We start from the raw sequence: 27,906 nt of genomic DNA, 5'->3' as shown, positions 1-27,906 counted from the left end.
AATAACTTATTGATGATAGTATTTAAGAAACAACCCACTGAGTGTATTTTGAAAAAAGAACATTTCCCCCTTTGTTACTGCCACAACCCCTCACTATTTCTTATTCTACATCCATTTCAATCCTGCTCAGTTGGTATTCAATGAAGGCCAATATTTTTTAAATTTAGGTGGCTAAAGTTAATGGTGGACTTGCTCTTCTTAAAGACACTACGCCAGCTATCTGCATAAATCTTCACTTTTAATACTAGTACAGCCAATTACTTGCAACTGATGGACATACAGTATGGTCCGCAGACCAGGTTGTACCAGTTAGGGAAAGGACAATGTGATACTTAGGACTTATCTACACTGTTTTTTGTATTCCTTTAATCTACATCTTAATTTTATCCTAAATGTGAGTAATAGTGACATAAGAAGCACCCTTATATCAGTACAACTGCATTCACTGTAGGGGATTGTACTGCTTTAACTATATAGGTTTCTATAGGCAAAACAGTATAAAAACTATGTGAAGACCAGCCCTTACTTCAATAATGAAGCATAATCAGATCTGGTCAACACTACAGTTCAACCTGTGTTAGCCAGAACAATGTTTAAACAATTCTTGTGAGCAAGACATTACCATGGTGGTGGCCTTGGCTAGTGTTGACAAGATCTAACTATGTCATAAAACATTTTACAAAATCATGCTATAAACTAAGGCCCTGCAGTACAGCTGTTGCATGTTCTGGAATGTGATTTGTTGAGTTTGCACAGGTGAGTATCTTAACTACCAGGCTATAGACTCATTCTCACTCTCTTTCCCTGGCCCAATGCTGATCCACTGTCGTTCATAGTAACAATTCAGTCATTCACCTAGGATGTGGTAGACCCAAGTTCAAGTCCCTGCTCCAAAGACTACTTAATTATTTATAAAAAGTGGAACAGCTTCAAGAGGAGAGAATGAGAAAGGTCCATGCCAGAATATTCCATAGCTCAGTGGTTAGAACATTCTCCTACAATGGGGAAAGACCCAAGCTCAAATTCCTTCTCCACAGCAGGCAGAGGGGGGAACTGTACCTGGGTCTCCCACATCCCAGGTGAGTGCTGGTTAATAACCACTGGGCTAAAGCTTATGAGGGAAGTGGGCACTTCCTCATTTTGTGATCCTTGGCTTCCTTTTGTCAAAACATCTGACAGTCACTGCAAAATTTTTCAACATTAACAAAAAGTTTTGATGTTTTTGGTTAGGTCAAAACTATTTGACGAACTTAAGACAAATTTGCAAAGAATTCCTTTGGTTGACCTGAAACTACATTTTTCAGAGAATAAACTATTGAGGCGAAAAATGTTGCCCAGCTCTACTCTCAATTCCCTTTCCCACATCTTTGGCTCACTGAGGCACTGGCCTTTTCTGTTTCTTTAGACAAGCTTCCCAATACCAGCGCAAGAGTCACTATACATAATGAAATTGTATAGTCAGGGCCAGACATAAACAACACAGAAAACTGTTGTGACTGCATAAAAGGTCAGATTGTGTATAACCCTCATATGAATAAAAGGAAGCTATTGAAGATTTTATATGCTGTTATAAAAGAGTTGAGTAATGGACGGATAAGTTTGATTTAGATTTTGTTAATTGTCTTTTGCACAGGGATAGAATTAAGGTTGTTTGGAAAGTGGTTTGTATACTGATCAATGAGAATTTTTCTGTTTATTAGTGTGAGTACTGAGGTCAGTGACAGAATTGTTGATGTATCCTTCGCTTGTGATTTCTATAGTTCTCAGTGTTTTGTTTATTTTTAGCGATGTGTGGAAAGGTACAGTGTGTCCTGTTTTGAATCACATTTGCAATCTTAACAATTAATGAAGTTTTGTTTGGAAATATGCCATGTGGCCCTGTCTACATAAAGCTAGCAACTCTGTTACCTAAACTGGTTTATGCTAACTTAGTTGAATGGGGTCAAACTACGTTTAAAGCAAATTTAGCAACAGCTTCAGTTTTAAACAGTGTGTTTTTTAAACAGTAAACTCAACAACAACAAAACAATATAGGTAGCACAATTCCCAACCGAGAGTAGATGGAGACCATATCTAGGGTGCCCAAGATTTGTTCAATTAAGTACTGCTTTGTGTACACCTTGGGAGCCTGCAGCTCACACCAAATACGTGAAAAACCTGTGGCTGACTTTAGTATGGAGGTGTGACCCACCGAGACTATTACTACCATCGTGCAACATTCTGTCTTAATCTGAGTGATTGCCCTCAGATCAGGCTGGCGCATTGCTTGCTGGGACCCATAGTCTCCATTAGCTACATCTCTAAATTAAAGAGGAGGCTAGAAAGCTACCTTCAGTTCAGGACTCTATGGGTATGTCTACACGGCAATTAGACACTGGCTGCTGGCCCATGTCAGCCAACTTGGGCTTGTGGGACTGAGGCTGTGGGGCTGTTTCATTGCTGTGTAACCTTTGGGCTCGGACTAGAGCCCAGGCTATAGGATCCTTTGAGGTCGGACGGTCCCAGAGCTTGGGCTCCAGCCCAGGCACAGAAGTCTACACAGCAATGAAACATCTCTGAAGCCCTAGTCCCGTGATCCTGAGTCAGCTGGCACAGGCCAACTGCGGATGCTTAATTGCTGTGTAGGCATATCCTGTGAGATGCACCTGAATTATACATATTGTATAACTGTATGGCCAAAACAAATTTGCAAATATGGGATTTAAAACTAGACTGGACAATACAACAGAACATGTACTGCAGGGAAAACCCCTACACGTGTAGGAAGAGAGCCTGAATGGATTCATTAGGTATTATATAGAGGAAAGATGGTACTGTGGTTTGGGTGCTAGCCTGTGCCTTTGGGAGACCTGGGTTCAAACCCATGCTCCATGGTAACGGGAGGTGAAAAGACTGGAAGTGAGGGGGAGATATGGACTCAGATACTGAGCTTGAAGAGGAAGACTAGAACTGGCTAGGCAAAAAGACAGGGAAAAGAACCTGAGGACTGGGACTGGGTAGGTAAGGCGAATGGGACAAGCAGCCTGGATAGAGAAGGAACAGGAGCACTCTCCCCTCCCTCCAGAGCCTGGAATGGCACCCAACATTCTTGAGTCTCACCATTTCCCTGCTGTCAGCAAATATCTGTGAAACCCACTGGCAAAATGTATACCTCATCCCCCTAGTGCTGTTCCACACAGAGGATGACAACTTCCTCTTGCTATCAGATATGCCATTAGCTCAAGAGGCAGAGGTGTGAGTGGTGGAACTAAAGGTTCCAACTCTGCTGATGACCCATGTGGGTGTCTATATGATGCCACATGATGGAATTTTTGTTGTTTGCAGTTTTTTAAAAAAACTATGTCATGACACACACACATACACACACTCTAAAAGAACTTTATCAAGTTGCAAACTCGAAAGTCAGGAAATATGCAACCTTAATTCTGCTCCCACCCCCCCACCTTTGAACATGCATTTTGAGTCTTTATTTACATGATCTCAAACCATTTTTTCCATAGGACCCCTCACTCATTTCTCTAGTAAACCTATTTTATATATACATAGGACATTTGATCACATTGGAAAATCATGTTATTACAGTCTCCTGGGAGTGTTATAACATGGTTTGATTTCACCTCTATAGAACAGGCCAAACTGGGTTTTAATAAAGCTACTGCATCATGTTTTTACATGACCCAGTGCTGTTATTAAGAATACATTTTGCAATAAGATCTCTGTGTGGCTGGACCCTGAATTACATGCTTCCTAGAACAGAATCATTAAGACAGAGGGTCAGTTTTGACTCTGTTTATAACCAAGTTACTCCGCAAGGTTGTATGTTTTGGCCTCATCCACACAGGCCATGCCAAACCATTTTACTTGTGGGTCTAATAATAGGTATCACATTGTCTATCCTGTGCCCACAGGAGACCAACTACATTTAAACGTTTTTTTTTTTTTTTTTAACCAATCACTTCACCAAACTTCTTTAGAAAGCAAAACTAAAAATGTAGAAGAAACTCAGGGTTACATTGCTGTACTGCAGCCCCAAGAAAATATTTAGTCTGTTTTGGATGATTCTCCTTCTTCCTATGCTTGGTTCCTCCAAACTCCACACAGATGCCTCCTGACCCTGGCAACATTTTCCCTCCTTCTTGTAATGTCACCACAACCTGTTTCCTACCAGGGGCATTGACCTTAGCTTCCTTTAAATGTCTCTTCTGTTCTACCAACAGGTGTTGCTGGTGAGTGATTTATGGTCAACTCTCACCAAGAAAGAGCACAGCTTGCCTTTAAATCTTAACATTAAGCATGTGCTCAAGTGCTTTTCTCGATTGTGGTATGAGTTAGGATCTGAAACTAAAGGCATTAGCTAGACACTTCTATGCTACTGTGGTAATTGAAAACTACTAAAACTTTCTAAAACAATTCAACTGAGACCAAAATGAGAATTTTCAGACCCACCGAAGAATTTTTCCAAAAGTTACAACTGAGTGAAAACACTGGGTCATAATGGAACTCTATATGTAACTTGCAGGTTTAGCTTCAGTTAATACTAATACACAAATCTCACTGACGCAATGGAGTTTTGCCATTTATGACTATGGGTGCAAGATCATAACCATAATGTACAAATACATGATGTACGTTTAGGCACAGACACAGTCATATATCCTTGGCAGTGTCAAATCTATTTTTTTATATTGATTTTTTACCTGAAGGTTGTGCCTCAGACCCATAAAAGTAAGGTTGAGAGCCTCTCCACTGGAATCCCCTGTTCTGACTATGATATGGTGGAACAAAAGAAGTTGTGTATGCTTGCTGGAAGCTACGTTCCCTTCCTCCTTCTTGCATTTCTAAGGAACAATATTTATCAGTTGATATTGATTATATACACAATTTTATGAACAAAAGATAAATCATATTCTGCATTTTTTGGAAATAACATTTTATAAGAGAAGTGCCACAACATTCATGTGCGACTTTGATTCCTCTAAACTAGTTAGCACCCTCCCTCTCACAGGTAATATAATTAACTACGGTTCTGTGCATGTGCTTATAGCTCAGTTTCTATCCACACTCATCATGGTTACAAGCCGTACAAGAGTGTTTAGAAACCATGATGAAACTCTATTATGGTGGTAGTCAATAGTACAGTTTTGGTTAACACAGCTATGTTTAAAAAAAAAAATCTTTGTCCACATTGGAGCCTTAAATCATACTGGAAACAGTTAAACATGAATCCACAAGTCATGGTAGATGCTAATGTTGTTTGATGTGCCATTGATGAGAGGATCTTATAGGGACACCTTACTCCATTTTCATGCATCTTTTTTTGTATATCTAGTATCAGGTCTTCAAAAAGCATGTACCCCCAAATGCCAAACAATGTGGCAATGGAAAAAAGAGATGTACCGATAAAAAAACCAAAGCACCCAATACAGAGGACATGACATATATCTTAAGACTCCATACACTTATCAAGGTTATCAAGAAGCTTCAATCCACTTATATAAACAACACAAAACAAAGGGTGGGGAAGGAAAGAAAGGATTCTTCTTACATTTGTGTATAAATATGATCAAAAGCCTGAGACTTGATTAAATCTTTCCTCTTGTTGTCTGGATAACATATAAGATTAAGAGAACCATGCCCATTTCTATTATCTGCATTTCATCAACAAATAGGTACAAAGGCTAAGTAATTGTGCAGTAACAGTATTTTAAAATGCATCAATTGTCATTAGAACTCATGCTGACTCAAGCTTTAAATTGAGAATAATTACAAAGGATTTTAAAGCATCAGCATTCACAGACTGAGCTGTGAAAAAATATAAATGTGTGTTCAAACCCCTTCAATGTTGTTAACCCTGAAGAACACTTCCTGAAAGCAGAATGGGAAATCCTGAGTCATCTAATTGCTAAGGAACAAAAATAGCTTTAGTCACTAAGTACAAGAAGAGTTATTAGTCTGACAGTAATCATTATTGTATTTATTGCATACATACATTTTATTAGCTGCATAACTGGATGGAAATATTATTTCACCTAAGTTTGGGAAATCATGAAATTTTCTAAAATCAGGAAGCTTTGACTCAAATTCTTCCTTCAGTTAGTGTCAGCAAGTTCTCCCAGGATTTACTTAATTGACAAATTCCCTGGGGGAACTGTTGAAAGGTAATAGATATCATCAATATAGTGGCTTTACTGTAAAATTAACATGATGCCAACCTGTGATAAATTCATTCCCTCGCCGTCTGCTCTGAATTGTTCTTTTCTTTACCATGCAAGCCTTGCAAATGAATGACTTCAGATTCTGGAACTGCATGTGCAAAGATCCCTGCAGACAGTGGGCTTAAATCAATGACTGTTGTAGGTTCTTTTTCTCTTTTCAAGAGTAGCACCACTATAACACCTAAATAGCAATCAAAAGAATTTGGCTAATCCTGCCTCATAGTATCTTTTGGTTTGTCTTCCTCAAGACCCAAAGCTAAAAATATTCCATAATGAAAGAGGATTCGGGGGGGGGGGGGGAGAGGGGAAAGGAGGGGAGGAGATGGGGTATTTGTTCCGCCTCCTTTCTTGATAAAGTTTGCTTTTCTTGCTCCATTCATCTCTGTAAATTGCTTTGCACCCCTTGCTTTCTATTACACTGACTTGCCGCTACAGACAGACCTGACTAGACCTACCTAACCATTACCTTAGGCAACAATGGCTAAGGCAACTTGATAAGGACTGATGCATAGATGCCTGTGTTTATTACAGTATTACAGTGATGGAAACTGAATCAGTGAGAAACAAAGTCTGCGCATTTTACTTCATATACCCCCAAGAAACACTTGGCAGAATAACTTCAGCCATATTTTAGATATTTGTTGATCAATAGAATATAACCTAGACTAAAGATGAAAGGAGGGATATAAGACAAAAGACTTGATTTGTTTTGATCCTATGGAATCCTGTTTTGATGGAAAAATCCAGAGGACAAATAGAACTAATTTAACTAAGGTCCCAATACAGCAAGGTGCTGCATTTCCTGAACTTCCATTGATTCAAATGGGATTTGCAGACACTAATTACCTTGACATGATCAGGTCCTAATAACTTATCCATTTTTTTTTATTTTTGGAATGCTGGTAGAGGTTAGGTGAGTATGCAAGGCTGGGGATTCTCTGCCTGACTACAAGCTAGTCTGCTGATTTTCACAAAGCCGAACTGATTTTCATTGGGACAACAATTCCTTCAGTAACTAAGAGGAGACCCAAATGGCTACTTGATAAGGTTGAAAGGTTGACAAGATAGCCACTAACTAACTAGAGAGGTTTAACTAGCTCCTGGTGGAGTTCAACTCACTCAAAGTTTCAGTGAATTTTCCTAACAAAGTTTCTAATTTGGCAAACCTGATTATCAATACAGTTTTGTTCACAATTTGTAGCTTTATTTTTCTATCTATGCTGACAAGTTTCTGTGGATAGATCCCATTAATACTAAAATACTCCCCTTGCATTCTTGGGAGAAGACGCTCAGAAAGTACTTATGAAGAAGACAGATTGAAAGGTAGCAACAAAAAGGAGGACAAAACATATAATTTACATTGAGTCTGTCAGTTAACTTGTTTTTAATTTAAAAATAAAGCATGAACATATTTTATTAGTGAGAGAAACAATAAAAAGTCAATTAAGTGATAATATCATCGCTTCTCTGTTTTATGAAGTTATTATATCCAGTTTCTGTGTGGATAAACAAACTAACTGGATTACTGCTAAAGAAAACAGAGGCCCAACATAAGTTTAATTTATAAAAAAATCAATAACTGTTTTCATCTGTAACAGAAGCCCAAGTCTTGTCCTTCCATCGCTATCTATAGTGGCTGTTGATATCATTTACAGCTGGTCTACACAAAATTGCACTAAAATAACTAAACTGGTTTTAATTCCTACCTTTTTCTGTTTTGGTGCACGTCTCTGTGTGGACTGGCCCTTAGAATGTGCAGAAAGTTGCTTACCTGTGCTATGACTGGACCAGATAAAGTACCTCTATTATAGTTTACTTAAAGCTGTTTCTTGTACTTAATTATATCGTTATGATCAAAACAACTCTGAGACTGCATCTCCTAACTCACTGAAGTTACATGGACCCACTCCAAAGCACCAGTAGAGAAGTGATATCTAAGAGTGTAGAGATAGAGAGCAACAGTGAAAAGAGCAATTTTTTCAACTTTTCAATAGCAGAACATCACCCATAGAGTAACTTTTCTGAATACAATGCTGTAGCTCTCAGTAGATCATATTTACGATGTTTATAGGAAGACTGCTAAGAAATAAATACTGAAAGATCTTGGCTCCCAGCACTACATCAAGTTGTGCCAGGAAATAAGTACCAATTGTATCTATAAAGCTAACTTTATAATAACAGCAACAACCAATCACATAAGTTTGTTGCGTTGCCAATGTCCGCAGCTAAACTGGCATCTCTAGGGAATGCATCCGAAAACAGATCCTTGCCTTTCAAACTGAAAAGTTGGAAAACTATTTCATTAGTCCGGGAGCTCTTTCTGCCATATATGTAGCATAAAAACCTAACTAAAAAAAGAAAAAGATATTCAAACTACTCTAAATATTCAAGAGTCTAGACTGACTATTTTTCTACAACAGAACTGTTCACTTAGGGAAGGTTTAGACTATGATAAAAGGTGGCTTAAAAAAAAAAAAGCCCTACTGTAGATATGTTAGTTGGTCAAGGTGAACCTTGAGCTCCCTTCTCGGGTTGACTCAGTTAAACACTTGTTAAAATACAACTTGCCCTATCTACACTAGGGGTTTAAAATGTTAGTTAAAACATGTTACCTAACATGTTTTAAAAACACAAAACAAAACCCCAACCCTTTATCCTAGTCTAGATATTGATTGCAAGAGTCATCATCAACTTGGAATCTACTAAGTTTCCCAAAAGAAAAACATTAGTTAACAAGTAGTTTCAGATCCACCACCTGTCTGTGACCTCCGCCAAATTTTTGTTTTTTTAAATTAAACAGGAAAATATAAATGTATTTTTTTAATCTCCCCTGTTGCTGTGGGAAAGGTGCATGCAAACAACAGGAGAAACTATCAGCCTAATCCAAAACCCGCTGAAATAAAAAGAACAATTCTCATTGACTTCAGTGGCCGATTTGGATAAGGCTGTGTAGACCCAACCCTGCAACTGACTCAGCTTGGGAAAATCCCTACACCTGTATGGGATCATGCCCATGGGGGTCCACCCACATAATAAATTCCAGGATTGGGGCCTAATTGGCTACAAAGGAAAAACAATGAAACCAATTATACACAAAATCCTGTCAAATGTACTAAGTCAGCAAACTGAAAAAGCACTAAAATAATTTCTCTAATATCTTTCAGTTATTGTGATCTTACGTGATACTTGCAATAACATCAGGTAAAACATTTCAAATAGAAGTGTGATTTTTAAGTGGATGATGGGTAAATATTTTTAATATTTTCAAAAGCTCCTAAGTGATTTAGAAATGTAAGTCCCACATTCAAAAGTGACAGGCAATTAGGAGCCTAAATTACACTAACTTTCACTGAGACAGCCTCCCAAGTGCCCAAATCACTTCTGAAAATGTGATTTCGGCTCTTAAATTACTTAGGGTCAGATTTACAAAGTGCCTAAAGATGCAGATAGGCACCTACTGGGATTTTCAAAAGCACCTGGTGTCTAACTCCCATGGATTTCAATGGAAGTTGGGTGCCTAGATGCCTTTTGGAAATCCTACCAGATTGCCCATCTGCATCTTTAGGCACCTAAATACCTTTAAAAATCTGGCCAAAAGGCGTTTTCAAAATTTTATCCACTATGTTACTTTAAGGAACCTTTATGAATTCCCTGAAATGTTTATGGCAGAAGTTCTCAGAAACACTTTAATATTAGAAACCGCAACACATTTTGTAATTCTCATTTTTTTTAAACAGATGACCAATTTTGTATTTTTTATTGTTTTTGAAGCAGCAAAAAACTATAATAGTAAAACTGTAACCTCCCCAATAGCCTCAACATTAATTTTACTTGTATGGGGGGCCACAGGCAGGGGAGGTCAGCTGGGGAAGGGAGGGGCAGGGAAAAGGATGAAATGAGACCAATGAAAACCTCCATTTTAAAATAAAACAATGCTTGTAGTTGATGGTTACAGTTTTTCAGGTAAGAATGTATGACTTTTGCAAGGGATGTATATACTCACATTGCCCTCCAAAAGCTCCTCCAAAGAACAGCCTCTGTGTGACTGCTGATATTTCTCTTGAAAAAGTTTTCCATCAAACACCTTCCAGGGCATCAAATCATTCATATTCATTGGAAAGCCAAGGGAACTATTGGCCATAATCAAAGTTGTAAGCCCACGAATGAAGAGAGAACCAAGCTGTACAGCTCTGGAATCAACCTGGCCAAGCTGTTGAAATTAAAAACACAGACAACAGAGGATCCAAATGAACTTCTGAGTGATGATTCCACCATAACACAAACTATACCAGGCAGAGGCCACTTCTGCACCAAACAATAACAATGACTCTTGATGCTGGCTCTAGGCCAGGGGAACTCTGATATTGCTGTCCTCTACCCCCACAGGTGCTAAAGAGCTTTGTAGCATCATCATGTTTATTTGTATATTGAGGTTTTAATTCACTGAAATAAAGGAATTTGTGAGATTTGTTTACAAGAAATTAGGAGTTCAATACCACACTCAAGTTTAAAAACTTGATACACTTAAAACTAAAAATTGGCTCAGTGAAAGACCAAAGAAATGAGTAAAGTTAATTATAATCTATACAATACTCCTTAAATACTAGTAGTTCCCTCAGGGATTCTTTTAGTGTAATTTAAAACTTTAACTGAAATGATTAATTGATTCATAAATTTTTCATAATTGGGTCAAATGAGAAATGTTACCACACTTGATGGAGACCATACAAGCTATAAGATTTGAAGGAATAGGGTTAATTGTGTTCAAACTGTAGAAATATTTTAAACACTGTAAGACTTCCTCTGCCAGCAGTCCAAAGATCAAATAATTTCTCTTCAATGTGGATTTATTCAGAAGAAATACTGGAACGGTAGCGACATCATCTAAGAAATACAAAATTAACCTAAAACCTTGCAGCCAGCATAAACTTGTGGTGAGGGATTTAACCAGCTGCCGTGCCAGAGTACAAAAGCCATAAAAGCTCTGGAGCCAGCAAGGGGACAATTTCCCTGACGTAGGCGTTGCACGGGCAGGTCGAGGCTGCCTTCTGAGTAATGCCACCTCCACAGGCCCTGGCACAGGAGTCTGCCAGGGGCAGGAGGGCTTCATTCTTGGCAATGCCACCATTGATAGAACAGCCCCTGGAGGTTGCCATAACTTAAAGCAATTGCGCCGGCTGCATAAGTTAAATCAGGGGCTGCACTGGCTCTGAGAGTAGCCCATATTACGGAGGGCAGAAAGGTGGCTTAAAGCCCCTTTTGTCTACCATCTATTCCACACGGCTGCGAGTTCTCTGCTTAAGGTGCAACACAGAATCTCAGTCATTATCACTAACAATAACAGCAGCTTACAGCTTGAAGGATCCCGAAGACTAGAGATTCAGAAACTATGTACATACAACACCTCTGAAAAACACCTACAGAGTGAAGAAAACAGCATACAGCACACTGAACCACATTCGATTTTTGCCAAGGGACAGCACAGCAAAACCAAAGAGGCATGGACTCTTTACCGGTCACTTGGGGCAAACCAGGCCTCAGATTTTAAGGTCTCATCCAAAGGATCAACACACAGTAAAGTATAAGGAACATAATGTATCTAGCTCCCTAGGGCGAAGGATTTCTAAGTAATCCCTGTTATTATTCTTCACTAAACTGAAGGATGTTGTGTAATTCATTTAGATGAAACAGAAGTTTACCCCATTCTAATACTGTACTCAAGATGAAGAAAAACAAAAACAAACACACAAACAAACCTGTATCATTTAGAACTAAAGTTGTCTCAGTGACATGCCAAGGAAATGAGTATAGCTCCTTGTAATTTTTTTGAATGATATATACAGTAATTGTACTTAATAAGATGCACCTTGTCATCTTCAAAATGAAATCTGCTTGGCTTGTGATTATGAAATAAGATTTAGTAAGAGGGAGTACAAACAGAGCAAAAACATTGATGGGAATCTTCAGGACTCCCTCTGGGGTCAACATAATTCCTGCTGGGGGAACCTGTCAGAATTCTACCATCCTTCAAAAAGCTTTTAAGCCCCTTAAATACAATTATTTTGTATTACAGTATGCGATGTGTAAGCATAAATCAAGTTCCTAGCATCCGAGTTATAAACAGAATGGGAATATTGAACCAAATTAGCAAAATCCCAAAGGCTAACGCTGTAATACACTATACTCCAACCAACTACAATAGCATTACCAAAATTTATAATGACGCATGCCCTTCACTGTTGTTCTATTAATTTTAGATTAATGAGGGGGGAAAAAAAAAAGACAGTATATTTCAGACAGATTCTGAAATGCCATCTTCCCTAGAGGACTTCCCAGTACTAATGTTCAGGAATTTAATTGTAGAACACATGAAAATAGTCTTCAATAAACTAAATAGATCAAAGAAGTAAACTTCTTGTTTAGACCCAAGCAGGACAGGTTTAACTTGGCTCAACTCAAAATAATAATAGTAAACACTGTCATATGTGAGGGACAATCTGTCATCTTCTTACTCAACAGATCTGCTCCTGTGTGGATTCTGATTCATACCTGCTTAATTTACTTATCAAAATATACTGTTATTGATTTTTACTCCTATTAGCACTGAAGAGCTAGAACAGCTACTAGGGAATATTATAAGTAGAGTGTGAGAGCTGGATTCCATTTTGGCTCATGTTTCATTGACAGAATACATATCTAAGGTCTTGATCCCACAAAGTTTTATGCATGTGTTACCTTTTAGGCATGTGACAGTTCAATGTGACTACCTATGTGAGTAAAAGTTAAGCACATGTTTAAGTGTTTGCAGGATTGGAGCATAAACTTAAATTGGAGATTCTTTATGACTGTTGATGATGCACAAGTCAGAAAGAGCACAGACTGACTTTGAGGTCCCAGGCTGAGTTTTTAGCACTCACTGTTAGAATAAAAATCTTCACCCCACAATTCTGTGTGCATGTATGTTCATTTTCCAGAGTATAACCACACTTTTGTAAACAAGAGTTGGGGACATGTCCCCACCATCACTGGTACACAAATTTTGCCATACCAAAAGCAGAACTGATCTACAATTTGCCCATTGTTCTCACTCCTGGCCCTGCCCCTTCTGCCTGAGGCCCCGCCCCTCCCACCAAAGCCCAGAAGCCCCAGAGTGCTGGGCATGGCTCTCCTCCCCCAGCTCCACGTGGGTGAGTGGGTGGTGTGCCCTGGAGCATCGAGCAGGCTCCACCCCAAGCGTGCCGGGCGGGCAGCACAACCCCTTTCCCCCGAGCACTGGGTGGGCAGGCGGTGTAGGCTCGCCCTCCCACAACTGCAGGCTGGCCCCCATTAGCCCCAGCCCCAGCCTGGGGCCCCAGCCACAGGGGGAAGAGCCCGCATAGGACAGCACTGGGAAGCATGCATGGGCCTGGGCAGGGCCACGCAAGGCTGTTTGGGGAGGCTTAACCTTCCCCTGCCTTTAATACCTGTCCACGATTCTCACTCTAAACTAGCAGTTTACAATCTTAGTAATAAGAAAGTATCCTATATTAAAGTAAATGTGATCTTTATTGTATGAGGATTTTACGTCTGAGATTTTCTTAGTTCATTTTCTGAACTAAAATGGGGTACCTGCAGCATACTTACTGTTTTTCTAGTGTGATTCATTCACATCCATTGCTCTTAAAGAACTCTCTTTTCCCTTCCTAATCCAACTCTCCTATTTTGTCCGTTTTACAGACATGGAGAGGAGAATAAAATTAGAACTTCACTAACCAGAAGACTGAGCAAACGTTTATAATGTATTTATTGCACCAGAAGCAGTGAATCATTAATTATTATGATTAATAATTATTATTAGTTATTTGTATTATCTCAGTCATGGACCAGAACCCCATTGTGCATAACTAAAAGACTGCCCTTCACCAAAGTGCTTACAATCTAAATCTAGTGATTAGGATAGATAGACTCAGAGATTTTAAGGTCAGAACGGACTATCACAATCATCTAGTCTGACCTCCTGTACACTGCAGGCCATAGAACCTCACCTACCCACTCCTGTAATAGACCCCCTAACCTCTGGCTGAGTTACTGAAGTCCTCAAATCTTGATTTTAAAACTTTATATTACACAGAATCCACCATTTATTCAGGTTCAAATCAGCAAGTGACCAATGCCTTATGCTGCAGAGGAAGGCAAAAAACCGCTAGGACCTCTGCCGATCTGATTTGGGGAAAATTCCTTCTTGACCCCAAATATGGCAATCAGTTAGACCCTGAGCATGTGGGCAAGACCCACCAGCCAGACACCTGGGAAACTCAGAGCCCTCCCCAGTTAGTGTTCCATCTCTGGCCATTGGATAGCTTTGCTAAGTCACTGATAGGCCATATGCCATAGAAGACAATCTCATCACACCATCCCCTCCATGAACTTAACAAGGTCAGTCTTAAAATAAGTTAGGTTTTTTGCCCCCACTGCTCCCCTTGGAAGGCTGTTCCAGAACTTCACTCCTCTGATGGCTAGAAACCGTCATCTAATTTCAAGTCTAAACTTATTGATGACCAATTTGTATCCATTTCTTCTTGTGCCTACACTGTCCCTAACTTAACTCCTTTCGCTCCCTGGTGTTTTCCCCATCTGATGTACTTATAGAAAGCAATCATCTCTCCCCTCATCCTTCATTTTGTTAGGTGAAACAAGCCAAGCTCCTTGTGTCTCCTCTCGTACTGTAGGTTCTGATCATCCTCGCTGCCGTTCTCCCTTTCCAGTTTGAATTAATCTTTCTTAAAATGGGGGACTGGAACTGCACTCAATATTCCAAATGAGATCTCACCAGTGCCTTGTAAAATGGTAGTAAAACTTCCATATCTCTACCGGAAATACCTCAGCTGATGCATCTTAGGATTCCATTAGCCTTTTACATGGCCACATCACATTTGCAGTTCACAGACATCTTGTGATCAACTAACACACTTAGGTCTTTCTCCTCTTCTGTCACTTCCAACTGATATGTTCCCAGTTTATAACAAAAATTCTTCTTGTTAGTCCCTAAGTGCATGACCTTGCACTTGGCACTATTAAATTCCATCCCATTTCTGTAACTCGTTTTTAAGGTTGCACAAATCTTCTTGTATAATATTCCAGTCTTTCTCCATAGTAGCAGTACCTCCCAACTTTATGCCATCCACAAATTTTATTAGCACACTCCCACTTTTTGTACCAAGATCATTAATGAAAACGTTAAATAAGACTGGTCCCAAGACTGATTCTTAAGGAATTCTACTAATAATCTCCCTTCAGCCTGACAGTTCATCCTTCAGCATGACCCACTGTAGTTTCCCCATTAACCAGTTCCTTACCCACCTTTCTGTTCATTTATTAATCCTCACTTTTTCCAATTTAACTAATAATTTTCCATGTGGAACTGTATCAAATTATTTACTGAAATCCAGGTCGACTATATTGACTGCACTTCCTTTTTCGAGAAAATCGGTTATCATCTCAAAGGAAGAGATCAGGAGGAAAAATCTGCCTTTTGTAAAACCATGTTGTATTTTATTCTAATTATTGTTTACCTCTATGTCCTCAACTACTTTCTCTTTCAAAACTTGTTCTAAGACCTTGAATACAGCAGAGATCAAATTAATGGAGTCAAACTGTAGGTCAAACTGTAGTTTCTTGGATCACTTTTTTTCCCTCCATTCTTAAATACAGGTACTATATTTGCAATTCTCCAGTTCATAGGGTACAACCCTCAAGTTTATGGATTCATTAAAAATCCTTGCCATTGGGCTTGCAATTTCATGTGCTAGTTCTTAAGATTTTTAGATGGAGATTATCCAGGCCTGTTGATTTGGTCCCATTAAGCTGTTTGAGTTTGGCTTCCACTTTCTACTTCCATATTTTTCTTCCCATTAGCTACCCTACCAATGACCCCAAGCTCATCATTACCCTTCTTAACAACTGAGGCAAAGCATTCATTTACATGTCGGGCCATACCTAGATTATCTTTAATCTCCATCCATCCTCAATGCTTAGTGGTCCTACTTCTTCTTTCTTTGTTTTATTTTTATTTATATGGCTAAAGAACCTTTTACCATTAGTTTCAATTTCCTTTGGAAGATCCAATTCTGCTTGGCTTTTGGCAATTCTCACTTTTCCCCCTACACCTTCTGACCTCAAAGAGGTAGCATTCCTTGCTGATCCATCCCTTCTTCCATTCCTTGTAGGCTTTCTCCTTTCTCTTAATAACCTGTTTGAGATGCTTGTTCATCCAGTTTGGTCTGCAGTTCCCTACAATTTCCCCCCCTTTCTTGGGATGTAGGCTTCAGATTGTTTCTGCACAGATTGTAAGCATAGATGATCTTCAGTGGGATTCTATACCTCCCTAGAGGAGAAGAATGAAGGTGAGACAATATTACGGTGATCAACAGGTGGGTCAGGCTATGGTGCTATAAGTAGGGCTTTCGGAAACATTCATGGACAAAGCACTGTTGTCACGGGATGGACTCCACCTGAGAGGGCAGGGAAATAGACTTCTGAGATGGAGGATGGCACAATTGATTGAAAGAACTTTAAACTAGGAATCCAGGGTAGATGGTGGGGAGAGTCTCATGTAATTCTAATATTAGGTGGGAGGAAAATCAAGTAAGAGAAGATACAACAATGGAGAAAGTAACAACAGAGGATAGGAGAATGGACATCAAGAGGAAAGGTAGTGCCAATACTAATGACACTAACAGTCAGGTATGTGATAGTGGCAATAAAATGACAGTACCTAATTGGGCGAGGAAGCTGGGTGAAGCCAAGTAGAATCAAAGATCTTTGTACACCAGTGTAAGGGTACCCAGGGAACAAAATGGAGGCACTAAAACTACTGGTGAGGAAGTGAAACCAGATATTATAGGGATAACAAACATGTTGGAATAGTAGTCATGACTGAAATACAGATATTGAATGGTATTTGCTTTCAGGAAAGACAGAAATAAAGGTAAAGGTAGTGGGGTAGCACTGTATATTAATAACAAGGTTGACTGCAAATTAGAAGTGATGGAATGAATACAAGGAAATCTATTTCGGTCAAAATCACTTCTGGGAAGAAAGGTTACTAAGGCTCCACTGGGATAGGGGTCTACTGCAGACCCCCACGGTCTGATCTGCATATGGCTAGAGACCTCTTTTTAATATTTTAATGAAATAAATACTACTGGGAATTGTGTGATTTGTGGTGGACTTTCATTTCCTAGATACAGATTGGAAGACAATAAGGGTAGAGCTCAGATATTTCTGGATGTGATAGCGCATAAATTTCTTTGCCAAAGTCACCAAACCAGCAAGAGGTGATGCCATTTTAGATTTAGTATTTGTAAGCAGAAGGACCTCATAGAATATCTGGTTGTAGAGGACAACCTTGGCTCAACTGATCATGAGTTAATTCGGTTTAAACTAAGGGAAGGATAAACAAAAATAGGCCTGCAACTAAAGTCCTTAATTTCAAAAGGTCAAACTTTAAGAAATTAAGGGAATTAGTTAGGGAAGTGGACTGAACTGAAGAACTCAAGGATATGACTGTGAAGGAAGCTTGGATTACTTTAAGGCATGTTTCTGCAAGTCTTGAGGTTTCCCTTCAGCTTCCTCTCGCCTCCCCTGCCATCATCCACTCAAATCCCCTTCATAACTCAACTGTAATTTGTAGCTGCCTCTCCAAATCTTGGATCTTCTCTTCCATCAGATCTATCAGGCGACACTTCAGACAAATGAAGTACCTGTCAGGCAATCTCTCCAGAATAATGTACATCCTGCAGCTTCCGCATCCAGTCATCTTCATTGTCTCTTCCATTCCTCAAGTCACAACCACTGCTGCCTCTGTAGCTGTCATAGCCTTCCATCCTCAGCTCCTGTTTACTGTCCCTAAGGAACAGGGGCTTGCTCCCTTCTCCTCCAACAGCTCTCCACCCAAACTCCTCTGTTTTCAGCTCTGTTTGTTGGCTCCTAAGCCCCTGCTCTTGATATTCAGACTTCTGAATTCTATTTCCAATTCTGCCACTGTGACATATAGCAAGTCATGCTGTGCTTCAGTTAACCCATCTGCAAAATGTATACAACTACTACGCATCCTTCTCAGAAGGATGTTGTGAGAATCAGTGTCTGTAAAATGCTTTCAGATCCCTGAATTAATGGTCCTGCAATATTACCTATTTGATAAAACTACAGATTGGCTTTCAATATTTAAAAGATTAATAACTAATAACTAAGATTTTGGGTCTCAGTCAAGGTAGAAAGCAGACCCACAGATTATGCCAGGAAAAAAACGCTTCAGTTTTAAATTTATTTTTCAATAGTATAAATCTTGGACGTCACTGTACGTAGAGGACAATAAGTAAAGAGACTTATTGTGTCAGCAGTTTGGGAACGGAGAACCATCATCATTACTGACAGCAGTGTTGACAGTCTCAGAGAGGCACCAAGGACTGCACAAGTATCAAGTTTGCAGATGACACAAAATTGGAGGAGTGGTAAACAGCGAAGAGGACAGATCACTGATACAAAGCAATCTGCATTACTTCACAAGATGGGCTCAAGCAAATCATATGGGTTTTAATATGGATAAAAGTAAATGTATATATGTAGGAACAAAGAAAGTAGGCCATACTCACACGATGGGGGACTTTATCCTGGAAAGTAGGGACTGAAAAACATTTGGGGGTCCTGGTGGATAATCAGCTGGACATGAGCTCCCAGTGTGATGCTGTGGCCAAAAGGATTAATGCAATCTTTGGATACACAAACAGATGAATCTCAAGTAGGAGTAGAGAGGTTATTTTTGTATTTGGCACTGGTGCGACCACTGCTTGAATACTGTATCCAGTTCAGGTGTCCAAAATTCAAGAAGGATGTTGATAAATTGGAAAGGGTCCAGCAAAACGCCACGAGAATGATTAAAGGATTAGAAAACATGTCTTAGAGTGATAGACTTAATTAGCTCAATCTATTTAGCTTAGCAAAGGAGGATGGTTAAGGGGTGATTTGACTACAGTCTATAAGTACCTACATGAGAAACAAATATTTAATAATGGGCTCTTCAGTCTAGCTATAACATCATCCAATGTCTGGAAGTTGAAGTTAGGCAAATTTAGACGGGAAATAAGGCACACATTTTTAACAGAGAGAGTAATTAATCATTGGAACAAGTTACCAAGGGTATTGGTGGATTCTCCATCACCAGCAATTTTAAAATCAAGATTGGACGTTTTTCTAAAAGATCTTCTCTAGAAATTATTTTGGGGAAGTTCTATGGCTTATGTTACATAAGACGTCAGACTAGATTATCACAAAGGTCCCTCCTGGCCTTGGAATCTATGAATGACAGAACTACCTTGTAACCCTAGCTGAACCCGTCCTCACCATGGCTCAGACACACTGTTGGAAAGGTTAAAGGAAGTTCATGCTGCTGTTGATGCTGGCGGTCCTGTTTTGAAGGTAGAGGACTTCACTCTCAAGGGATGCCAATCCAGTACCTTTCTTGCATGTTAAAAATAATTGTTTGGGGCTTTTTTTTGTTTTTAAATTACAAATGGAAATCAATATTGATAAGAATGAGGACTACAGTTAGCACAGTGAGTTCTTTATTTTAATAAGCAGGAAATGCAGTCGCTCAAGAGTAGGGTTTTTTTCCCCATGTCTGGAAACTAACAAATAAAATGAAAGCACAGTGAGCCTGCAATGAGTCAACACACATGGCAAACCCATGGGAAAGCTCACAGCTGCGTGGTGTCAGCAATGCAAAGATGTCACAACGAGGATAAACGGAAAATTCCAAAAGAAAAGACAGGCTTGCCTTTGAGGGCATTACACCCTACAGATTACTTCTTATTGGAAATTGCATTTGTCCTTTTTATTATTTTTATAAACACAGGACTCCCACGCATGATGTGAGATAGAGTATTAGGATTCTGCTGCTGCGCCTACCACCAACTGATAACATTTGTAGGAAGGAGAGGGGAAGTGTGTGAGAACTGTTTCACCTGCTTGTGCTGTACTCTTGTCACTGCTCTTACCAACAGCAGCTTCCCACCCCTTAACGTTTTGGGGAAAAGATTATTTTCCCAATTTACCAACATTAATTGAAGATTTAAAAGTGAACTTAGAGTTCACTCACTTTTTTTATCACTGTAATTGAGGTTGTTGACACTGCTCTTAGGGGGCCTACTCCTGAGCCATGCTGTACATATAATCTAACTTTAAAAAGAGATACAAAAATATTATGGTATCCAGAATCAGTAAGATGGAACACTCATTTGGTCAACTTGAGAAATCTGATCTCTGTCGCCATCTCAGATCTTTTTCTGCTCTACAGACACAAGCCTTGATCCTGCAAATTGTTGGTGTGGGCAGATACCTGTGTCCATCTGGAGCGCCACTGACCTCAGAATTGGGATCTGCCTAGGAGCAGGCGCGCTCACATTGAGCAGTTTGTGGGAGGAGAGCCATCGATTGTAGATCTTTCTGAAGTTATTCTAAAGATTTTTTGGCTGATTTGCCCAATCTGTTTGGGGAGGAGGGGAGAGTCTTTGGTTCGGAATGTATACTTCCAATTCAAACTGTATCAGACTATTGAATTCCTGAACCAAGTACTACTGTCACAGAGGTAACTACTGATAACGAGATTGTCTGGGGGAGGGGACCGAAATCTGTTGATCAATGTGGAACTCATTACTTTTCAAGTTCTAGCTCAGAAAAAATAGTCACATGTGTAGGGAAATTCATCCATCTGTGATTGACATGTCTAGATCAACTCAATTAAGGAACAAAACAGAATTAAGTTTATTAAATTTAGTGCAGACATAGCAATATTTTCATCCAGCCAAGCTAAAAGTAGTTTTTAGATGGTAGTCAATATTTTCTTGTTCAGATTTTGAGGATGCAAACCTGTCTTAAGATTTTTAGGGCCAGATTTTCCGCTCTCAGCTTCTTCTTACATGGACATACGCAACCATATTCTTGCCCATGCACTTCAAAAACTGTACTATATGTGTGCATTCAAGTGATAGAATATGAACTCACAAAATGCATTTACTTTAATGGGTTCTGTGGATGCAAATTCTAACACATGCGTGTGCAGATTTTAGCATTTTTATAGTGCAAGGGCAAGTGTTTGAACATGCACAATGTGGCTGCATGTATGATCACGCAAGTGGAGGCTAGAAAGAGTCCTAGCTGAGACCAAGAAGATATGATGGGAATATTTAATGATTTTACATTCATTTACCTGACTTAATTAACTGTTTAACAGAACTTCATTGCATACATATTAATATTATGCAATTGTGCATGTTGATTGGCTACTTTAATGGGATTTTAACATTTTATTCTATTCAGGTTTATACTATACCCATCATGGTGGTATAAAAATAAATTATGGTTTATTTTCTACACTGCAACAAGCAGAGGTCTAGCATTTGATCTTGTGCATTTATCTTTTCCTTATTTTGTGTTTTCTTCCTCTTGGCTTTACTTTTTAAAATTAAATATACACTTAAAAAAACAAGAGATTACAAAATTACCTGAATAGTCTATAGTTTTTATTCACATTTTTACGGACATGAAAGCATTGCCCATAAAGCAGCATGCTTCTGTCTATATACAAAACAAAATTCAACAAAAGACATCATTCAAACAGATTCCAGGACAGGTTAGTACTTGCTAATTCCTGATTCACTCAATCAATGCAAGAGAAGTAATTAAAACAAATGAAATCTGATCCAAGTAACTTAAACTGCTGGAACTCAAACCAAATGATGGTGATCAGAATCTGAAGCTATCGCTTTTCTAAACAAACTGGTTCTTTTAGATTAATCTGAGCTGGACCAGTATACTATTAGAGCACTGATTTTCAACTTGTGGTCTGTGGACCCCTGGGGATCCACAGACTATGTCTAAGATTTCCAAAGGGGTCTGAATCTCCATTCAAATTTTTTTTAGAAATGAAAAAATGAAATTGTTCCACAAATGAAACAAGGCTGAAAACCACTGTACTAGAGTTTCCATTCTATTTTGCCACTTATGAAAGATTACCACATATCCTACGTTTCCCATCTCGAACATAAGTCATTCTATATTTAACTGTAGTGAAATTATGCTTAGGCAAATACAGCGAAGTAGATCATATCTTAAAACTTGCATTAAAGAAAAGCAAAATTTAGCTTTGCTCTTCATGGAAATTGCTGGGAGGGATAAACACAAATTGTGTTTGAAGTACAGATACACAAACTCTACCATATGATACCAAAGAGACAACCCTTACTATAGTTAAAGTCTCAACACTGGAAAACACCACAGAGAACAAATTTTATGAGTGTCAATATGAAGTTAATCTTCCCCTGACATAGGCTTTATTTGCACTTGGAATTCATCCTAGTTTCCATCATCACAAATCCCTAGTGTAGACTGGCATAGCTGAAATAACCAACACCTGTGGTGGGGTAACTCACCTTGTTTTCAAGCAGAGATAAGCTACAATGGTGTGTATGGCGGTTTGCCCTATCTACACTAGGGGTTTGCATCAATGCTGTGTTACACTACTGGCTGGCAACCTATGGCTGAAATTCCACATAGACAGGGATGAGAGAGTCAAGAAGACACCCTCCACCTGAAAGAATTCTACTGCAAACCACTTGGTAATGGAGATAAAGATGGCACAAGGGAACTTCAGATCTAAGTATCTAGGGCCTTATCTACACAAGGTTGTTTATTTTATTTATTTATTTTTGGTTAAGATATCCAACTGTTGTTTCCATTGGATCAGCTCCACAGTAGGAGCACTAGATGCAGACAAGACTCTGGTGGCCACCAGAACTTAAAATACCATGACATGTAAAGCTAGTCTGAGCAGAGTCTGATGACCCAAGGCCAAGTCCTCAACTGATGTAAACTGGCATCATTCCATTGAATTCAATGGAATTACATCAGCTGAGGATCTAGCCCATGGCACTTTAAACACCAATAGCTGCCTGGAGCCTAGTCTATACCAGTGGGAGCACTGAACTAGGGATAGCAATGGCGGGAAATTTTAGTGTACAGACAGCTTAATCAAGGTGGTAACTTTAGTTGGCATCAATCAGCTTGATGCAACAGCTTGTTGAAAGAGTTATATTTCACCTGCTTCCTTGGCTTGTCTGAGTGAAAAAAGTCAGTATTTTGAAAACACGCTTATGGTGTATTCTGATAAAGGACTACAGCATCAGATTAAGCTAAGCTCTTCCTGCTTAGACAATGTGGGTGCAAAGGCAATGTGACTGAAAAGAGAAGGAGGTCCCTGTGCAGGCATCTGGTGGGACAGAAAACTAGAAAAACCAGTTCTTAAATGTTCCTAATACTTCCCAGTAAATATTTAACAGTAAACAGCCCAACTGTTTGGTGTTTATATGCTAAGGAAGGTTTATTTACTGGGTTTTACTGGCAGGTTGGTATAAACGGATACTTCTGTTGAGTAAAACTGCTATTTACATTAAGCCAAAAAAACACAGAAGTGAACCTAAACAAAGCTTCAAATATAGCTTTACCTTTGGGTGTTCTATAAAAAATGAATATCAAAACAAAGCAAGAAACACCCTACAAATATGGTACTGTTCATTAAAAACAACCAGTTAAAATTACTTCTAGAGTTCATAAAAAGTTTGCTTGTAGTTTCTGATTTCATGCTCAAAAATGCATCTTCCTCAGAGAGCTCCCTCTCAGAGAGACCATAAGTACTTATTATAAATAGGATTTACTGCAGTTGAAAAAGGCAGATGTTTGCTAGTACCCAGTTCAACTCTAGAAACTCAAAGTGATAATATAGTTATGTAATGGAAAACATCATTGCTTTCAGAGCTTATATCAGAAAAGATATAAGTATGGGTTCTTTTCCTTTTCCACTTTATTACAATTGTAGAATCAAATCTTGCTCAGCTCTGATCCAGAATTGGGTTAGTGACAGTTCAAAACACATCTATATAATATTTGCATAAACTTTCACAGATAACTTAAATAGGCAAACCATCTGTTTAACTGTCACACACCCAGCAGCTATACCCATAAAACCCATAAAAAAGAGCAGATTCACTCTGTATTTAGTTTTACTCACTCTCTCAATGGGCACTCTTCTGTCCACCTTCTGACAGCTTGGCATGAAACACTCTCACCCACTATACTCACCTTATTGCACCTGCTTGCTAATAAAAATTACAGTTGATATTTTACTGGGGCTTTCATTATAACCATCCCCGCCCCCTGTTCTATATGTTATGATTTTTTTTCCTTTTTCAATGCTTGGTTTCAGCCCAAAGTTTGGTTCTGTTTTGTTTTAACTGCAAAAAAATTCATTTGTCCCTTTCTGAGCCATGAAAACACGGGAGAAACAAAAACAAAACACTACACTCCTTTTCCTACTATAAAAACATCCACTATCTCCTCTTTTTTCAGTTCCAATAACTTCCTACTACATGCTTCAAAGACTAACATTCTTCTCTCAAAGTAAAGTATTTTCTTTGCTATACCTTCCAAACACAGGTATCACACTCCTTAATTCAAACCACAACTTTCATCATAAGGCCTTGGAGACCCTGCAGTCATCTTTTATACTGAAAATTTTGTTTTCTTCAGCATCTCCCTTGTATTCAAGACTGTATCTCATCACCTCTAAAACTAGAGGCTGCATGTGCCAGTATTGTATCTTGACCCTTCCTCCCCTTCTGAAATTCTTATTCATGCCTTATTTTAACAGTTTTTGTCTTGCTCAATCATAGGCCTTGTCTACACTAGAATATTTTACCAGCAGCAGTTCTACTGGCATAGCTATTTGGATGTTCAAACTTGGCTGTTTTTAATGGTACAGTATGACCTTACATCATCGTATTGGGGAAAAAACATGGCCCTGTGGGTATGCATCCCAAGTGTCCCCCAGGACCACTATCTGGTGCACTTAGTTGTGGGAAATTTTTGCAGTGCATAGTGGGGCTGCTGCCATGTATTGTGGGATGCCATCAGTGCTTTCAGGGAATTGTGGGAGTTTGGGATTTGCTGATAAAACTTTCAAGTTTAGATCAGGTAATAATATGTAACCAAGACTGGAACCTAGCAAGCTATAGTTTCTCTCATGCCTACTTATGCTTATGATTAAGTGTCTCAACAGATTACAATTCTCTTTTCTATTTGCTTTGCTTTTGCTTTGCTTTTAAAGATCTACCTTCTAAGGCTGCAGCACCCCTTGACTTCAAAGGGAGCTGGATCAAACACTAACTGGACATCCAGAAAGATCTACAGCTCCAGAAAACTGAACCATATTGTTTTGACAACTGGTGCTAATGTCATATGTGTTATGAAATGGCTGATGTATAAGCTCTCAAGCTGAAACCCTCCTTGCACCCAACCAGTTGTGAAAGGGATTGTATGAGGTAACGCACCCCTTGCCTAGGATGTCAAACTTTTTCTGAAGTTTGTTTGTATTGCAAAGCAGCTACACAAAAGGAGCGTTGACACCCAGGCTCACCTTTCTAGGCTCTGTTGTCCAAAATTAGCAGCTTTGGGCTAGTTGATTTCCCAGAAGACATGTCCATGAGTTGTGTTCATGCTGTGAGATCCCAGATTCCAGGAGAGTCTAGAGGCCCAAGACAACTGCTCCTTGGGACAGGGCACTGGTGTCTGCAAAAGGAAGTTGCCTGTGTACAGCTTTTGGCCACCTCTGTTCAAGAAATCAAGACTTGTGTACATTTTGTAAATAAACACAACAGAAAACACCTGACTCCATATCACCAATTTCTCCTCCAAAGGGAAACCTACTTGCAAAATCTCCTACCTTTTGGCAAAGGAGCTACAGCACCTCTATGCTCTGAATTCCTGTTGCTGAATTCAATTCATAACTGCATCTTAGTTTTTATTATTTCTCCACAGTCTTGCTTCCACCTACATTGCTGACCTCATATACCACTTTCTCCTCTACAACATCATCTCCTCAGATATTTCCTATAGCTAGAAGTTGTTGCCTCTCTTGTGTTGCTCTGTAATGAACTCTCTGCTACCCCATGAATCACTCTCTCTATGCAAATCTTGAAGCAAATATTTACTGCTTCCATTCATTCTTTTCTTCCTGGAAGTAGCATGAATTATTGCTTACTTATAATACTGCCATTTTAAAATGTCTCTTCTTTTTCTCTTTCTCTGTACCTATTGTCCTTTTGTGCATGTATAAATTGCTGTACCTTACTCAATACAGAGTTCACTCTCTAGTTTATTCTCAGTGTAAAATGATTCATGTGTGCCTTCTACAAAAATGAATTATATTGAATGTATGATACATATGCTATACGGCCCAATATTGATGGAAAAGTAGCAAATTTAGGAATGAATATTGGTCTGTGTGTGTGTGTTTATATATATACTTCAATTAAATAAACATCTAAAACAATCATATTGGCAAACCCTCACCTCTCTGGGGCAAGGAACTGGAGAAAAAAACCCCACATAGGATGTTTGGAGTAAGGAAGACTACATCAGCTCTCAGAGGAGTGACCATAAACAGAAAATGCAAGGAAATTAATGCTGTGATTTAAATGTGGCATTTTTTTAATGTTCTGCAATGTCACCAGTATGTTAGTATGAGCTGAAAATACAAGTGCAAATAGGAAAGAGGTTAACCTGGACTTCTTCCTCATTCACAATTTTAAAGACTTACCTTAACATGGACTGGGATGGCTCTTCAAAGCAAAACCACATGGCAATGGGTGGAATTTTGAGCCAGTGTTTGGCTCCTTAGGAACTTTGCTGAGGAAATAAGGCTATGTCCACACTACAAGTACTATAGACGCACTACAGTTGCGCTGCAGCTATACCACTCTAGCACTGTAGTGTAGACACTTGCTATAGCAACAGAAGGGGTTTTTCTGCCACTATAGTAAATCTACCCACACAAGAGGTGGTAGCCAAGTTGATGGAAGAATTCTTCTATCGCTGCAGCGGTGTCTATACTGGGGTACAGGGTTGGCTTAACTGAGTGACTTAGCTAGGTTGACCTAGGCTTGGTCTACACCTAAAATCTAGGTGTCTCACCCACATTCAAGCCTAAGGAATTGCTTGACTGATTATACTGATTATACACAGGTGTCCTGGGGAAACTGTTACATATTTATAATGTATGCTAGAAAGAATGCTTATCCACACATTAGGTGACCTTGCTATAACTTAAAAATGCATCATTATGTGGAGGTGCTGAATTGTGTTCACTGTAATGATGTCTGATAAAAAAAACAATGTCAAGCTCAATTAAGCTGTTAACTGTAATGTAGAATCATAGAATCATAGAATATCAGGGTTGGAAGGGACCCCAGAAGGTCATCTAGTCCAACCCCCTGCTCGAAGCAGGACCAATTCACAGTTAAATCATCCCAGCCAGGGCTTTGTCAAGCCTGACCTTAAAAACCTCTAAGGAAGGAGATTCTACCACCTCCCTAGGTAACGCATTCCAGTGTTTCACCACCCTCTTAGTGAAAAAGTTTTTCCTAATATCCAATCTAAACCTCCCCCATTGCAACTTGAGACCATTACTCCTCGTTCTGTCATCTGCTACCATTGAGAACAGTCTAGAGCCATCCTCTTTGGAACCCCCTTTCAGGTAGTTGAAAGCAGCTATCAAATCCCCCCTCATTCTTCTCTTCTGCAGACTAAACAATCCCAGCTCCCT

At 39.2% G+C, this 27,906-nt stretch overlaps 1 protein-coding gene across 22 annotated transcripts in view; it reads right to left on the bottom strand.

Moving 5' to 3' along the window:
• FAM120B (family with sequence similarity 120B) overlaps positions 1–27,906 on the bottom strand; it is a 103,777-nt gene that overhangs the window by 18,874 nt on the left and 56,997 nt on the right. For 7 of the 22 annotated variants that reach the window (XM_043543249.1, XM_037895194.1, XM_043543252.1 and 4 more), the window contains exons 7-9: positions 10,219–10,425; positions 6,213–6,321; positions 4,698–4,838 (exon numbers count right to left, since the gene is read on the bottom strand). In XM_043543249.1, coding sequence (XP_043399184.1) covers positions 4,698–4,838; positions 6,213–6,321; positions 10,219–10,425 — 457 coding nt within the window. Of the gene's footprint in view, positions 1–4,697; positions 4,839–6,212; positions 6,322–10,218; positions 10,426–25,719; positions 25,872–27,906 lie in introns of those variants that run through there. The other 15 variants (XR_005224775.2, XM_043543253.1, XM_037895196.2 and 12 more) reach the window with 5 other exon arrangements.

Source organism: Chelonia mydas, chromosome 3 (genome assembly GCF_015237465.2).
Source record: "Chelonia mydas isolate rCheMyd1 chromosome 3, rCheMyd1.pri.v2, whole genome shotgun sequence".
NCBI lineage: Eukaryota > Metazoa > Chordata > Testudines > Cheloniidae > Chelonia > Chelonia mydas.
This window is presented reverse-complemented; position numbering and strand designations above follow the sequence as displayed.